Source organism: Phaenicophaeus curvirostris, chromosome 2, assembly GCF_032191515.1.
Source record: "Phaenicophaeus curvirostris isolate KB17595 chromosome 2, BPBGC_Pcur_1.0, whole genome shotgun sequence".
Taxonomy (NCBI): Eukaryota; Metazoa; Chordata; class Aves; order Cuculiformes; family Cuculidae; genus Phaenicophaeus; species Phaenicophaeus curvirostris.
Window position 1 is genome coordinate 16,392,946 of NC_091393.1, and position 18,074 is coordinate 16,411,019.

The 18,074-nt window shown below is 37.8% G+C and overlaps 1 protein-coding gene across 3 annotated transcripts in view; it reads right to left on the bottom strand.

Annotated features, from left to right (window-relative positions):
• Nucleotides 1-18,074, bottom strand: part of FAM135A (family with sequence similarity 135 member A) — a 92,637-nt gene that overhangs the window by 12,309 nt on the left and 62,254 nt on the right. For all 3 annotated transcript variants that reach the window (XM_069851426.1, XM_069851425.1, XM_069851424.1), the window contains 8 exons: nt 16,431-16,504; nt 15,976-16,130; nt 13,399-15,715; nt 11,217-11,377; nt 9,374-9,465; nt 7,189-7,286; nt 1,789-1,940; nt 632-742 (listed from right to left, as the gene is read on the bottom strand). In XM_069851426.1, the coding sequence (XP_069707527.1) occupies nt 632-742; nt 1,789-1,940; nt 7,189-7,286; nt 9,374-9,465; nt 11,217-11,377; nt 13,399-15,715; nt 15,976-16,130; nt 16,431-16,504 (3,160 nt within the window). The remainder of the gene's footprint in view (nt 1-631; nt 743-1,788; nt 1,941-7,188; nt 7,287-9,373; nt 9,466-11,216; nt 11,378-13,398; nt 15,716-15,975; nt 16,131-16,430; nt 16,505-18,074) is intronic.

Here is an 18,074-nt window from a genome sequence, read left to right on the forward strand (position 1 = left end):
CACTGGCAGAGGCTGCCCAGGGAAATGGCTGAGTCACCATCCCTGGAGTTATTTAAAAGACATGCAGATGTGGCACTTGGGAACACGGTTTAGCGGTGGACTTGGCCACCAGTGTTTGGTTTCAGCATGTGGCTATATCTGCCAGGCACAACATGACATATTAATGAATTCACACTAAGTTTTCTGGCAAATAACAAACTTGACTTGGTACCAGCTATTTTCTAAAACAACAAAAAATTAGACCACAACTAATGACAATAACTATCTACTGCTTGAGTATGAACCATGTATACATCACACTTTCAGCTTTTATGTCAGAACTAGATAATTATCATTCACTCCTATCAAAGGAATAAATACAATACACAAGGAACAGCACTGTAACAACTGTAACTGTTAGGAAAACCTATTTGTTTCTTATAGGATGCTTTACAAAAAATCCTATTGGAAGATTTTTGCAGTAGAGGAAAACAGAGGTAAAGAAACTAAAGTAATTGGAAAGTGCGAGTTTCAGGTAACTATTCCTTCAGCAAGTAATGACTCACTGATTGACGCTGTACAAAGGACAGTTGAATGACAGAGATTTATGTACAGTGGGCTTTCAAAGACAGGCTGTATTAACAAAGCTTACCTGCTTTTTTACTAAGTTTGTATAAGAATGTTTGTCGTGGATCCGAATGGTCTCGACACGTCAACTGCAATAAAGAACCGGACTTCTTCCACTTCTGCATAAACCACAGTCCTGCATTGTTAGGTACAACATGAGTACAGATCCACAATGAAATATGAAAGCTAAGTAAACATACAGAAAAGTATATAAAGGCCTTATATTTAAGCTCTTCAGATGTCAGTTTTAGTTTTCATGTCAGCATTGTCAAGCTCAGAAATATACAAAATTTTTGTTCATTATTCTTTCCTCCCTAAATATAATAAAGAATGGAGACCATAATGTCCACCAAAGTATTTGCCTTCCTAGAAAAAAATAATGACATTTACAGTGAAAATACATTCATGTTAGCCATGAGGCAACATACAAAATCTATTTCAGTAATTTAAGGGACGGGTGGACGAAGTGCTGAGGGGCATGGTTTAGTATTTGATAGGAATGGTTGGACTCGATGATCCGATGGGTCTTTTCCAACCTGGTGATTCTATGATTCTATGATTTTCATGTTGAAATATGTTGCACCAGGCAAGAAGCACAACTTCTCAGATTTCTAAAAATAACTTTATAGAACCACTGAATTCATTAAATATAACTTGAACACAGAAAGCAGAATTTTCTGGGAGAGAAATCAGAGTATTCTATTTTCTGTGATGCTGTACCCTCTTTATTATAGTCAGTGAGCAAAGTCAGACGGTAACTGGCCTTTCAGAAAACCTTCTCTGCCTTGCCAAGCAAAAAGCAAGCCCTTACAGCCTCAAGAATGTGTTGATTCAACCCTAAAGGAAATGCTTACGTTTAACTGAAGGAATTCATTGCTGATCATTAATACATACAAAAAATATAGTAACTTAGACTTCAATATCCATTACTTATTATTACCTTTGGTATTTTCCAAAATTTTAAGGAGTTTGAAAAGTAGAGGAAGATTATTATAAGAAAAGGACATTTTGTATAGTCTTAGAATATAAAAGAGATTAAATACTCCAAAAATCCTTATTTTATAGTCAATATATTCCGCATTATACTTTGATAGACTTAACTATAGGTAACTGAAAGCCATTTGCTGCTGTTTCAAAAACAAAATCTCCTCTAAACTTATACTATTGAAAATAATACTTCACCGGTATTAACAAGAGCGCTGCTGTTGTAGAGAGTACCAAGATGTGGTCCAGACAGAGAGAGGAAGGTATGAAGTTTGTTGAGGTAATACTTAAATCGAGGTCTTGTGAGCACTGAACGGATTATTAAATTACCCAGTGAGTGTCCAATAAAGCTGTTCAAAAGGAAAAAAAAACAGTATAACATAGAATTTTATTTCAATCTTTTTTTTTTAAACAGAGAAAATTAAAACCATTGTCATAAAATGGTGAAAGAGCATAGGAAAAAAGTAATTAAGTTTCCATTCAGAAGCCCATACTTAAGGTCACACAGAAAACATAGCTTGTCTGTATCTCCCAAGCTGCACAAATTCACAGCAAATACGTCCTGAGCTCCTCTAGAATTATTTTATGCACCGTTTTTGCAAACCTAGTGGAAACAAACTACCCCTCCATCAGCATCTCCCACCCAAATCCCAGGTTATTTCTGGGTGCATTTCCCCCAGCACCAAGTATTTAGAAAATATTGTATGAGCTGTGTGTGACTGACTAAATAACTGCTTTGGGATGCGAGAGCATTCGGTACCATAAATACGTGAGAGTTGCTGAAATGATCCAGTGGAGAAGGAGTCCAAAAGCACTCGTGTAAGGGGGAAACCCCTTACTTAACTGAATCTGGTTATTATAAAATAGCAGCAACATGTCAAATCTGCCCAGCAGTTGGACCAAAGTAAGTGATTATCAGCTGGAGTGAGGTAACTGAAAAACATCTGTCTGCCAGGAGAATACTACATTTAGTTGTTTCCCTGGTTAAGTGAGTTAGGGCAAAGATGGACGGAACTCTTTAGCTTCATGTATCTAAGAATTAATATTACTTATCAGTTGCCTGTTGTACCCACAAGTCTGTATAAAGCATTTCTTCAGAAGGGACACCGCAAAATAAAGCAATTCTAGTTATCATGCAGTTATGCTTAAAGATCCCTGTTGAGGCAGGGACCACATCATCCTAGGCGCTGGCCTAGGACATGGTAGAGATAAGACTCACAAAGTTAGCAGGACAAAGTGCCTTCCTGTTTTACACTTGTAACCTCAGGATATGGGGAGAACAGATGATCATCTAAAAATACATAATAGAACTGTTGTGGCTGGATCAAGTATGTCCCACAACATTATGTCCCTAAGTTCACTCTTCCCAATTGCTCCCTATCACTACATTGGTCAACAAAAATAGCTAAAACAACATTACCAACAATATCTGTATAAAATGCAGTGCTAAAAAATCACATGACTCTGCGATTGCTTCCCAAGCAAGAACAATTGACTCAAAAAATTCCAATTTAAAGCTAAATGAAAAAATTCAAACATTAGGTTATAGAATGGCAGGGCCATACCTGACCATCTAAATTCTGACATAATTATACATTTCTATGACAGAGCACGCTATTTTTCCTTAGCAATACACAGTTTAAGCATATATGTATATTCTTCCTGCTCACATCTACTGCTAAATTTTCCAAAACTGCTGCAATATCAGAAATTCTTTGCGGCAGCTTGCTATGTTTGCCTAATTTAGAAATGAAAGATACGTATCCTGTGTGCTGTCAGCACAACAGCAGCGCATTTGTGAAACAAAATACTGAGCTGCTGACTCTCTTGAATACCAAGATTTAAAACCATTCTCAGAGTACATTATAAAGTCTATAAAAGAAAAAGAAATGCATAGATTTCTTTAGGAACCAGGAAATGTGCACAGAAATTGAGTGAGTTTATCCTGAACATGACCTGCATCACACAATGACTCTTGAGTAAAAGATACTATTTTCTAAAGATGTGAACATCAGCAGAGATGTTCTCTCAGCAGTTCTCTCCATTATTTCATCCATTATTTATTAAATGTCGTAAAAGGAAGAGAAACCCATATATTGTATCATAACAAAGGACAATTTTGTCACTGGAAAAACAGCAATCCATCAATCCTATCATCCTCAAGAATAACCTGAATAAAAACTTTGGAAATGCATATGTAAGATCCCTTTGAGGAAAAGAAGATGCTCACAATTAGCGATGTGAATGTACCTCAGAGATCAACACTTGTTCTTAAACTGTAAAGACTCAGAAAAATAACAAAGGTTACAGTAATACACTGTGTTGAGATTCAGCTGTTTAAGTGAACGCATAGTAAGGCTCCATTATTATTTTCTAATAGAGACAGGTTTAAGGATTTGCTCAAATCAAAAAACGAAAAGGGAAGTAAAGGAAAACCCTTCAAAAAGGGTTTTGAAAGCGTAAGACAAAAGCGTAGCCCATCGTACTCACTGTTTCAGATACCTGCAGCTGGGGGATAATCTGCAAAACTACTGCGTTTCTGAACAGTAGGTGGCAATATTACCATCTTTTGACTACAAGGCATCATTAACACACTGAAGGAATAGGATTACACTGTAGTATTTTATGTGCTTTATGGCACAAGGCTACCAACTCAGATCATACTGGAAAATTAAGACATGGTAAAACCTCATTATTCTGTGCTTACGAAGCAAAATCCTGTCCAACTATAAAAATCTGTGGAAGAAAAAAATTCATCAAAAGTCATAATCAAAAAGGTGCTGAAACAATGAACACACCTTTTAATATATGCATAGAACTTAAAAAATCCTTTTTTCCCCAATGTTACTTAGGGAAGAGGATGACAAGCTGAATAATCCAGCTGAGGTGAAGGTCTGGTATGGGTCATCAGACCTGACATGAGGAAAACAGTTTCTGAAACTACTCTATAAGATCACATGGTTTATTTCCTAGCTGTGTGATGACCAGGAAAGGTTTCCACCCTGAAAAGGTATAAGAATGCAGCACAACAAACGGGATTTTGCCACTACATGAAGACACGAGGCTTTGCATTGACCCGACAGCACAGAATCATAGAATGTCCTGAATTGGAAGAGACCCACAAGGGTCATCAAGTCCAACTCCAGTCCCTGGAATCTCAAGAATGTCTTTTGACTTGTCCTGGCCTAAGTTGATTTTAGTTTGTTTTAGCTGTGATAACAAACGTCTGGCATTGAATCAAAAAGCGAGGCCTAAAGTTGCTTTCGTTTTGCTATAGTTTCTATTAATAACAACTAGTTATTCCGTAGGGCTTGAATTGTGTATCACTAGAACAAAGTGTGGTGTGGCAGAGGGCAGACACAGGTCAGGTCCCCAGTGGTCTATTAACGGTCTCTACGGCAGCACAATCGTACAACTCAGGAAAGCAAGCCAGCCCTAGGGATAACAGAGAATGGAAAAAAAACCAAGTAAATGGGAAACAAAAGAAGGAGCATGTGGGCAGACTGAAAATATGGAAGTATGAAAGTAAATATAGGCACGCTCAAGGCCAGCAAGACAGAAACCAACGCTGTGAACATCATTCCCCTTACACTGAAGCTCCAGGATGCTGATGTCCCAGTACTTAAGGAAGGCAGAAACCACCCATCGTAGGACCCAGACAGCTGCTGGGAGAGCCTCCCACCCAAGGAAAGATATTGGAAAGTTTCTGTACAAAAATGTTAGCTGTATTAATAATGGGACTTTTCTGCATTAATTTGAACAATGAATTTTCGTACTACTGTACCTAGACTAATAGTAATTTTTTGCTGCACTTTTATGAGATTATTAAAACACTAATTGGACTACCAGTAAATTCTTAGCTCTGTATAAGATCTAAGAATGTGTGTGTTCCATTTTGCCCATAACAAGACTCTGAGTGCAAAAGAGGGACTGAACAGGTATTTCTGGCACACTATGCTCTCAGCTTTTTTTGCCATATAAAATCATTATAGGTCTGGAGGCTGGTTTCCAATTTGATTCACCTGTTGAGCAGCACTTGTACAGAGAACACTTTCTCTAGCAGAGAGGCTGATTTTATGAGCAGAAACTAGCATCACTCAGGAGAGCATGGCCAACTAGCACAAAGTCCACTTGCTTCACAGTAGGACAGCCAAAATGAGGTTTAACGCAACGACCATTGAATAGACTTCTCAATAGCACTTTCCTAGGCTTTCTATGTCATCCTTGCAAAAACTTACATATAAGCGTGTCCCTTTCTAAAAGCTCCCTCACACAGCTACCAGGAAACAGCTGCAGGATGTGCTGATAGAATCACAGAATCATAGAATGGTTTGGGTTGGAAGGGTCCTTAAAGCCAATCCAGTTCCAACCTCCTGCCATGGGCAGGGACACCTCCCACTAGATCAGGCTGCCCAAGGCCCCATCCAACCTGGCCTTGAATAGGTTTGACTTTCTCGTAAGAAAAGCTAAAGATGAGGGATGGAGCCTCCTGCTTTGGCAGGTCCAAATGCAAGTGTACAACTTGGAAAGGGAACTAAAAAAAAATATCAGTAATTTCTTCTTTCTTTCAAGTGACAAGTACTAAATACAACAAAAAAAAAAATGTTTACAAATTCAAAGTCTTATGAGAGAAGCAAAATGAAAGGGAAGGAGAATTAAATTCTCAGGTATGAACAATGAGAAAGTAACTGGGTGGGTTTGCTCGTTGCAGCCTTCAGATCACAGCATGGGTGAGAAGATGTCAGTGTGTGCTGGTGAGTTACAGAACTCTCCTCTCTCGGATGGAGAGTGTGCTAACATGTAGCCTGTGTAACACAAATACAATTACACAGTGCACCCTTTTTAAAAATCATGGATTTCGACAAAATAAACCATGTCAAATGTTGCCTATCTCAAAAGAGTAAGATTTTTTTAAAAAGTGAGATTGTGTTTAAACACGTTAGATGTTTCCTCTAGCTGAATAAGTCCTACAAAACATGGAATGGGTATTCCCTGGAAGCAACTAAAAAAAGGGAAAAGGAACGCACTGACTGGCACAGCTCTTCTATTAAGATCTAAAACATGCTTTTTAGCAGATGAAACATCAGAAAACATCAAAATGACAAAATACATTTTTCATGCAGTTGCCCTTCAACATCGCAGATAAGATAGAATTTCCCTATAGGAACGACAGCATAGACAGTTGGCTTTGTCATCCTTGGTGAAGAGACTATAAAATCACACGAAAGCTAAACTGATCTTGACATAACACTATTACATAACACTATTACAGTTTCCTTCAACTTTCTCACAACATTATCTACCACACAGGGTCTGACAAAGCACAGGACAGCAGTTCCTTAAATGAAATGCTTAACTCTGCTCTAAAACCACCAAAAATTAGGTGGTGCAGTACTAGGTGAGCTCACAACAATGTTCAGTCTTCTTTCAGCTGGGAATTCCCTCTCTCTCCTTTGTCCTCCTTTCCCCTTACTCCTCCCCATCCCTGAATTTCTTTTTCCCACCTCTCTTTCGACCTGCTCCTGAGCATAACAGTTCAGAACAACACAGGGCTCTAATTTAAGATTATTTCTGTAAGTAATATAGAACAGATATTACCTGATTTTTGAAAGGGTTAGATTATAAATTTGTATATACTGTATAATTTCATCTAAAAGGCGATCTGTCATCGAATCAAAATCAGCAAAGGTATCATTCTGTAAAATAAAAGAAATAAAAATAATAACTGTATTTTCTAATGCAGCAATATACATTCTGCATTCAGTCCGAATTCTTATTCCCCAGTGTTTCGATCAATAGCAGACAAGTAACAGAATCCACGTTAACAATATTAACTTTGAAATCAAACACTACAGCTACTTATTATATTTTTCCAAGGTTTTTTTTTCCTGTAACATGGAACAAAGCGAGACACATTTTACTGTAAGACTACTTTCTTCTAACACCAAAACAAATCTTAACATTTCACAGCCAGCCTTAGTTCTAAGCCTTTCCCTATACATAATCTTATCTGTTATGAAACAGAAGACCAAACAGCATATTCAGAACTAAATCACACTGCCCGTGCAATAGAAATGAGACAATTACTGCAACAGCTGAGTGTCTACATTAGTACTGTTTATTCAAAACAACAGAGATCCTTAAAGCCTTATTCCCAATTCATAGCTTATTCTCTACCATGCTTAGCAGTAAGAAATTAAAAAAGAGGTAGCCAAAGGCTGCCTTAAACTATTCAACACAAGTTCCAAAGGATCTGTGCCAAAATCTGTAGCGTTCAACATATTGATAAATGATCTGGGAAAGGGAAGGAGATGAGATGTCAGAGTTTAGAGACAAAACTGAATATCCAGGATAATCAAATCTAGAATTGACCAGAATTTCAAAAGAATCTTAAGGTACTGCATGCATGGGTGATAAAATGGCAAGGAATGCAAAATGTTACATAGGGAAAACCAGCCCTAAACATATATGCAAGCAATAATCTACACATCTGTGTTCTAACCAACTAGCTATGTTAGGAAAGCAAGGAAATAATAGATAATATCAATATAGCATCTTCTAAGTCCGTAGTGCACAAGCATCTTAAATTACCCATCTAGTTCTGGTCATCCTATTTTAAATGACAAGATGTTTGAAAGTGGGCAGGGAAGGATATATGGATATAAGGATATATGGATGACCAGAAACTGTTTCACAGGTGATCCTGAGAAATACTGAATGGACTAAGTCTCTTCAGTTGCCTCTAGAGGGAGAAATTATACTTGCTTATAAATTATTTAATTAACTGAAGTGGAAAATAAGGAATGATTATTGACTATTTATTTTCCAAAAGAAGCTGTAGGGGGAAATGTTTGAATTTCCTTCTTTGCAACTGAATTAGTAACGTATATGAACTTAGAATTTAAAACAACTGTATGCTATGGAAACTGGAAGCAAAAACACTCAAAAAGAATCAGCCAGCACTAAGGAGAAAAGTCCTGCTAGTCAGCAGCTATCAGGCTCAGTGGTCTCAATGAAATTTCCCAATCAGAAAGCTTCAGGACTGCTGACTGCCAGAAACTACAGGGCTAGAGAAGAGAAATTATTGCTCGGTGTCTGTCCAGCCTGTTCGCAAATCTTCCCAGCAGCTATTGCCAGAACTAAATACACTACTGCACTGAATGAACCTTTTGTCCGAGCCGCTGAAGGGACTCCGTGTTCTGGTTTGTCCCTGCAGTGTCTAAAACCACATGTAACACACACACACACAAAAGTAAAAACTGGTCTTTTGTGTTTTGTCAAGTTTACTTCATCTGAAAATATAAAATTCACAAAAGTTTAATAGAAGAGGTAATTAGATATCGGTTCAGTGTCATGACGTGGATCTTACAGCACACTGACAAAATCAAGGGACAGGTATTTTGTATTTCTCAGTTCCTGTGAAAGAACGCATCTCCCTTCTTTCCACACCAGTTTTCACTATTACCGTTTTTACCATTAATATCGAGCGCATTTTATCTACAAACCTAACTGGTTACGCCGAGAACTTAGGAGATAGCAGTACACACAACAAAATGGCAGCAACAAATGTTACTCCTTACATACACATATTTACCTCCAATATCACACCAGGTTTTGTATATTACTATACCACAAGCACAGATCAAATAATGGATTCTGTGAGAATACAATAAAAATATACAGGATGTGGCAAACTGCAACGCGATCGTGCCATTAAATAAACACATCTGAAGATGTACACTGTTGATTGCTTTACAAAAATTCTATTTTGGTCGGCAAATACCTGATTCCTTTCGGACATAAGGAAATCTATTCTCCCTCCAGGCAGCCCTAGCTCAATGTAAGTCTTCACTAATCTTAGATCTGCGCTGTTCCCTTAAAAAGGAAAAACAATCAAGAGTTAGAAACTGCGAAGTTAACTTGCAACAAAAGCACTTAGAATACTGAAATGAACCTACAGCACAACTTTATATTTAAGCACATTATATTTAATGTTTTTAAATTTAAAAACATTAGTACTGTGTATTCTCAGCACTAATTAAAATTCAGTAAGGCTCAAGAAGATCAACTGCAATGACAAATGCAGTGACAAAATGGTCTATAAAAATGACATTTAATCCAGAAAGCATTTTAAAAAAGCAAGGATTTAGGAAGTCGTGTTTGATCTTGTCTTAGCATCCAACGGATGCAGAGCACTGTGAACATTACATTCTTGAAAACCTAATTAACTTTGATAAAAGTCAATTTAAGAACTCGGAGGCAGCTTGAAGAATTCAGTGAAGGAGCAAGGAATTAAGGGCAAGCTGTAAACATTTCCATAGAATAAAAAGACAGAGTGGACTGTCAGCAGATAAAGACACGTTCACACTGGTGCCCAAGACACCAAATACTAATTCATCCAACATCCTGAAGATTTCCCTACACGAATGATCATGTTTTGTGAAGAAAGAGTACCACATCTTAGTCACAGAACACGATTTTTATTTCAATCTGTATTAATAAGAAAGAACTTGTATGAACTCAACATTTCATATGAAAATTCTAACTATGTGGATTTTTCTAATGCTTCAAAGACATGGCTTTTGAACAACAGTTTTTTTTTGCCAAGTTAGCTTCTGTCTCAATTCCAGACATGCAATAACAATTTGTATTCCTTCTTACTAGTGTAGATGTTTCAGTTCTGCTTTAAAAGCGCTTAACAAAGGATGCTTTCTGCCCAGAGGAAGAAAGAAAAGCTGTTTTAATATTTTATTTTTTTAAATTTACGAATTTGAACAATGAACAAGAAGGCTGTGCAGTGTCAGGCCAGTCCAATATTCTATCCTACTGCCCTCTTCTGCTTCCTTTCATTGTTAATTTAAGAAGTTTCTCAAAAACAAAAGATAAAAACATTGATGGCAGAAAGCTATGAATATCTTAACTAGAGAGGGTATTATTTCTTAACATGCACATACGCTTTGAACTAATAATAGGTGAATATACTCAAGCTATTTAAACTTTTCAATTAGCAAGAGATTTTCTCATTTCTACTACAGGAGAGTCTCTGTCCTTGGAAATACTGAAACACCCAGCTGGGCTGGGTCCTAGGCAACCTGCTGTAGGTAACCCTGCTTTCAGCAGGGCAGCTGGAGCAGACAATCTCCAGAGATCCCTTCCAGCCTAAACCGCTCTGTGATTCAGTAAGCTAGCCTTTTAAAACCTTATAAACACTTGACTGCATTTTACATGTATGATATTTTTCCTAAGAACACACACATTTTTGGTTTTGACAATGTAGTATTACAAATTCTAAACAAAACTGTTTTGTTACTAACTCCATTCCATTGCCATCATACAGACAAATACCTGTGTGACATAAAAAAAGGGGAGATGTATCTAATGTGGAGCATGGCAAAAAACGGGTTTATGTATATGCAATTTTTACTGAAGACAAGTGTCATATAAAATTCTTAATTTAAATGATACTATGGAACACACTGTCAAATGTAGCAGTGTAATGTCAAATACCCATTTTCCTACAGTGAACCTATTTCAGAAGCATTCAGTTCAGAGTTCAAATGACAAAAGTCAAACCAGACTGGTAATCTGAACAGTTATCTCACTCAGTATCACATTTCCCAGCGTACCATCTAGACCATGGACACAGACTATAAGATGTATTCCTTCTTCTGAGCAGTCATCCTCTTCCATACTGAAATAAGGTATTGAAGAAGCCAGTTTGAAAACATCACTATACATAAATCCAGGAAGTTTAAGTTGTCTCAGTTCTTCTTTAGCCTGTAGGAAACTGGAGCAAAGCCATATTTATGAGAAAAAAACATTTACTATTGCCAAATGTAGGGTCTCTTAGGATACAATTTTCAACTGTCTTTTTGTCTTCTATATTATTGATATGAAGGAAAATATATTTACTGAGTTACTATCTTCACAAAACAAGCCAGTCCTCAAAGTATTTTCTATTGCAGCTTCCTACTGCTCCTCTTCCTTTGTTACAAAGTCCACACCCCAAGCTCTAATCTTTTCCTTCCATCGAATGTCTCTGCAAACTCAGGAGTATTTCTGAAACCACTAAAGATTCTGGATTAATACTGGTCTTAAGCAAGCAACAGCTTTAAGTGCAGTAACAAACCCACAAGAATTATAAGCAATCAGAAGTCAAGCTAAAGATTTAAACTGACTTGATAATTCTTGCCAAACTTAAAACCTATTTCCCAGGTTAGCAGAGACCTGGAACCAGGGCTGTAACTGCTGACCAGAAAGTCTCTCTGGCAGGACAAGTAACTGATATTTGCTTCAAAATAAGCCAGATCTTTGACCTTTTAAATAATATATGAAGGCAAAAACTGTATGGTCTCTAACAGCTCAGCTCCCCGTATGCTACAAGTTTCTTGTGTTCCTCCCTTTCTTCCCTTCTCTTATGTTTTTGTGTATGCCCTTCCCACCTAATTTATTGCACACCACTTTCCCTGCAGCACTTCAAGCTTTATGCATCCTTATGCTACTTTCCCTCCTTAATCTGCCTGTTCTCCACAATCCCTAAGAACCTCCTGCTTTATTCTGTATCTTACCCATATCTTCCGATGGCTCACTGTTATTCTTCCATTCTCCTTTTTGTTCTCTGTTTTTCCAGCTTTATCTTTAGTTTATTCCTCTCTAACTGGCACAAGCAAGGCTCAATGAAGTCAGCCTGAACAGAAACCACTGCAGGCAGTTGGTCCTATCACTCCACAGCAGAGGTTACTTAGTTTGTACTCAAGGCGTGTTTGCTGAGCTGCAAGTACCAAGGGTGATTTTCTGTGGAGCAGATTGTGCCTTCTAGAATCCCGGTTATTCTATGCTCTGAGAGAATCTGCTTTCCCCAAGGCCAAGTCCTTGGTTTTACTCCAAGTTCCCTGTTTCATTTATGGTTATGGACCACACTAAATACTCTCTGCTTTTCATCCCTCCCATTCCATGCCAGTATTTCAGAAGTGACTTTTCTATCCATTACTAACCCGTTTTCCTCAACCACTAATCAATTCTTCCTCCTCTTCTCAGATGCCAACCACAAACTATCTGGTCTTTTCTTTCTTCTGCCTGCTTAGCATTCTCCTTCTTTCTACCTTTCTCCTAAGCTTTCTTCCTTCTGACAGCAATGTTTTATTTCCAGTACAACACATGAGGCTGCCCATTCCCACGTTCAGTCAGCAGCAGGGGCTTATCAGGGAAACTCTTAGGCTTACAGCAAGCAAGAGGAGTGCAATCTGGGATCCCTGATGCTCCTCCTCTAAATTTGGCTTTCCTGGCACACAAATTGCATTGTAACTTAGAGGACTATGGTCTCTGAGGTGTCACATTTTGGATCCTTGAATTTTAAATCACCTTGGTTAGCACTGCACATTTGCGTCACTTAACAAATTAAACAGACAATCAGTTGACTGTTTTTACGGTTTTAAACTCAAAGCATGTTTTCCTATTCTTGCTATTTTAACAGCTTCCATTTAATAAAGCACCATTTTTATGCTCAGTAGCCATTATGACATCACTTTTCCCTTGAGTGATTACTTTTTTAGAAAGGAACATATTAGAGAACCAAAAAAATCCCATGTTTTGCTTGAAGTCTGTCAAACCACATCAAATTACAAGGTAACCAATAGAAGGAACTCAGAGCTAACAGACTTTCTGTCTGAATACCTAAAAGGAGTGTGCAGAAACCACATGGCAGTGCTGGGGGCACTCTGGAGCCTAACCATGCGTCCTTGCCCCTTCTATACTAAACTAACCTAATTTTGAACAGTAAAAAAAAATCATTTTAAAACAATCACTTACGCTAACATTTGAGGTTTTGGGGAGCTTTCAAACCAGGAAACAGATGAAGCTGAGCTGTAGGATTTGCTGCTTGGCTGTTGTGTAATTGCATCGGATTTATTCCTTGAAGAACAATTAACATTGCAAGGAGAGTCTCTCACAGAGGAAGGAAAAGACAGACAGCCAGGAGTACAGACAGGAGGCACTGTCATTCCATCTCGCAGATGTCCAGTATCAATCCTTTCAGATCTCAGAGCTCTCTCTTCTGCTGAGCCCTGATCCTGGTCAGCTCTGGAAGCTCCATCTAATATGGTATAGTCTGTTTCCTCATAATACCCGTTTTCAATCATTTCTTCATCTTCCTCTTCTTCTTCATCTTGTTGGGAAGAGCAAATAATTTGGTTTTCATATGTTTCCTTTTGAGGGCTAACGGGATTGCTGTTGTCCATTGGCCAAATATCTGAAATATCTGTGCTGCTTCGAGAGCCAAAATAGTTTTCCACAAGCCCTTGCTTTACCATGTCAGTACTACTAGTTGGAGATGGATTATCTGTACCAGTTTCACTTTTAGCTACGGACAGTTCTTCAGTTGTCTCTTTTAGTTCTAAAGGCTCGTTATGTTTTCCTTCATTTGTTTTTTCAGCCTCACACACTGCATTTACAGATAGAGAACCTGAAACAACAGATGGCTCACCCATATAAGCAATTTCCAAACACAATTTAAGTGGTTCTTCTGTAGTATTAAGATGCCTTTCAAGGTCCTCAGAGTCCTTGCAGCTTGTGCCAAGGTCTGCCTGCGGGTTGTAACTTTTCACATCAGTAGATGTACCCTTATCTGAAGCAGCTAAGTGTAAAAGATCTTTTGTTCCTGAGAGTGAGGAATGTACAGACAGTGTTTCGTTATCCAATTGCCCTGAAAATACAACACCCTGTTGCTGCAAATTAGTATTTGATTTCTTACTGTCATCGCATTTTGGCAAGTCAATCGCTCCAAGATCCAATACCGTTTTACTGTCACTTAGCTGGCATTCAGGTACAATAGATATCTTTGAATTCTCATCAGGTGACAGCTCATCATCATCTGAGGGCAGAGAATTTATGGATGTCAGGGATGACTGTATCTCACTTACAGCGCTGGTGCTCTCAGTGCAGTGGCTTTCTATTGCATTTTTTGTAGTACAGTCTGGTTTTAGTAAAAGCTGAGGAAATACTCTCTCACCATTGTATGCACTTTGCCCTTGAGTATTTTCAAAAACCTGATCAGGGTTGGGGTGAGTTGCAAAAGAACTTGGTTCACTTTCTACACCTGAATCTGAAAACCTAGAAGAGGCGTATGTCAAGCTAACATCTGGCAATTTAGTCACATCTCCACTTACAGAAATTTGACTTTCTTTTGTAGAAAGAGTAGGCTGATTACTTTTCGCTTTTGTCAAGATGTCACTGGTATGTTGGAAGTTTCTTTCATGGACATCTTCCTTTTTAAGCACTGGTTCCTGTTCTCCTGAATTCAATTTATTTCCAGGTTCTGAAGACTGAGTATTGGGTGTCTGCAAATTCTCTCCTTGCACTCCCTGTTGTGGAAACTCAGCCCATGACCCAATGTGAACAGTTACTTTCTCCCCTTCATAGGGATTTTTATTACTTGGTTTGACCTCAATTGTCCTGACTCCTGAGGAAACTGGTTGACCTCCATGACAACCTTCAAGTGTATCTCTGGGCTGTAGAGCACTATCTGCTCGTATAGTTCCAGAACCTGTCTGGGAGGTAGTAAGTCTACCAAAAAGAGCCACATTTTCACAGTGAATGGGACTACCTGGACCTACTTGGACACGTTCAGTCTCGGCAGTCTTTTCTTCAGTTCCAGATTGAAAAAATGGAAGTTCTCTTTGACTTATTTGCCTGGTGCAGGTCTTTGTATCACAAGGAAATCCACCTAATGTAGGGTCCAGCCCTTCGTTAGCATTGTATGAAGGCCTGCCTTCTGAACTTCTACAGGCATCTTCCAGTGGTGCACTTTTTAAACATTTGTAGCCTACTAAGATCACAGAGTCCTTAGAGTTCTGTTTCACAACCTTTTTCGTGTTTTCAGGTTTCATTGTTTTCATGAGCTTAGTAACCTTAACTTTGGATTTATTTGCATCTTCACTTTTCCCTTTCAAAGTTTTTGTTAGCATCCTTTCACCTTCTGAATGCCAAAGATTGGCAGCACCCGCAGGTCTTATTTTCAGTTCTGGGCTAGTAAAACCAGCAACAAAACCTTCTTCTGCTTCAAATTTATCCAGTTTATTGGACTCTGATCTTGGAAGATTCTGAACTACCAACCAGGGTACATCCAGATCTTTCACAAAAAAAAAATATTTGGAGGGGGAAAATAAGGAAAAGGATTGTTTACAACAAGATTATGCAGGTAACAGAAGCTATAAAACACTAGCATTTACAGAACTTTACACATTATCAAAACTGAGACTAAAGAAACATTTCCTAGCAAATAAATGTACTCCTTTAAAGTCAATGAGAAATGTAAAGAAAAATACTCGATTTTTACATAATTTTTACTCATTTCTTCAAAAAGAAAACTGCACCATGAGGTGTGTTTACCTTCCGTAATAGAATCTAAATATCGATCTTCAAAGATTATAGGTAAGGAATTCATATCTCCATCCAGTTCACTGCATTCAATAGGGAGGGGTGGAAGAGAACTGCAGAAGGAAGTGTTTTTGATAGCTGCACACATCTGTAGATGACTTTGAGCACTGAAAAAAAGGAGGTAGTCCTACATAAAAAAACAGAACTATTTATTTTTACATTACCAGAAATTAGCAGTAGTTTAATTTACTTAAGTAGAAACTTTTCTACTAATTAATTACTCAATAGCTTTAATAATTAATAACTTCTTATATAAGCTACATTAAAAACCTTCAGTCTATATCTAGAATATAAGTTTCTCTTGAACTTATAGTATTTTTACAAGACAGTAAGTACTTCTATGCAACAGAATCTATAGAATAATAGTACAATATGCTGCATACTGTGCATTTCAAAAGGCTACTCACTGCAGTTCTTGATAGGCAAGGGCAGCTTGCCTAGGATGCTCAAGACAAAAGAATGCTTCTGCAAATCTGCGCACCTGCAAGACACAAATCAAGTTAAAGTTAGGCCTTATTTTACATTGTACACAATTCTTGAAAATCCACCATCATCCCTACAAAGCAGTGTCATTAACTTGCACGTATCATGGACAGTTAACTTTTTTTTCTAACATTCAGGCTGAGTGGGAGGTATGAGGATGTCACAGACGAGCCAAGTGACTGAAATGAGAATTTTAATTTGCGCATTGGATGACTGAAGGAAATTACATTAGATAATGTAATTTCTGCTGAAAACTGGATTTTCAAGATATCAACCACAGAAATCAGGCTCACCTGAAACACTAACACACAAAAATATTTAGAGAAATTTTAATGCAAAGAAAGGAAACTGTTTGTTGGGCTCTTCTGAATGCGCTTAAAAATTACCTTCAGAAGTAGAAAACCATGAGATATTCTGTAGTCTCAAAATACAGAGGCATGTGTTTCAAACATTCCATGAATACTCTCTAACCCACAGAATGCTATTGTGCAAAAAGTCTTTCGTTTGGAAAGATTTCCACTACAAATGACAGAGACAATAACAAATTGTATGCTAATTACAAGCATTGTATGCAAGATGTAACTGTATGCCTTAAGTCAATAAACCATACAATACTAAAATGTTATTTTATAATTTTATATTTTTTTATATTTTTTATGTTTTTCAACCATCAAATACATAGTGTGGAAATAAAGAGTGAGAATTATTCAGCAATTCCCTACAAACAAAAACATAATCAACGTATTGAAAAATGCAGTATCTGGAAACGCTGAAGTTAAGCTTTCACAAGATGAGACTTCTCTCATTTCCAGTATTACATAGAAGTTATTAATTCAATCTAGATGTATTTTTAGAACTTTTATTTTTGCAATTGCCCAATAACCTGCATCAAAAAACCCGCTATTCAATGCAGTGTATTTTCTTCTTTGTTGTAACAATAGAAAAAAAAAAAAAGAGAACGTGCTGTACAGTGGCTGTTGGGAATTGCTTGTACATTAACTCGGGCATAAACATCAATTGGTTTATCTCAATTAAAACAAATTTTCTATCCCACTTAGGGAACCACACATGTAGTTATTAATTTATTTACCAGACATTTCCTAGCCTCCTGCTCCTTTATTCCCTCACTATACTCTAGGTCTTCATCTTAAGTTATCTAATTCCTTAAAGAGACAGTCAGAGTTTGCAGTGTATAGGGTGGAGCAGGCATCAGACCTAGCTCAGCTCCCTCAGAGCTGTGGTCAGCATCCACGTCCCCCCTCAGCACAGACATGGCACTAGGAAAATCCTGTGTGTTAACTGGCAAACATCAAATCTCCAGGATCACATTAACTTCTGTTCAGCGATAAGCCCTTGGAAGGCACATAGTTTCCCCTCCCAGTATACTTCTAGAGAGCACCGTTTGGATGAAGTTTTATGGTCTGTAGCGTCTTCTTTTTCATCTTTCTGCTTAAGAAAAACACCCAACCCAAACCACACACATTAAACCCCCTATCTCTAACCTAAGCTAAAAGCTGTAAGTCTTCTCCCAAGCTCCTGGACTTTAATTTTCTCTATTATATGAAACT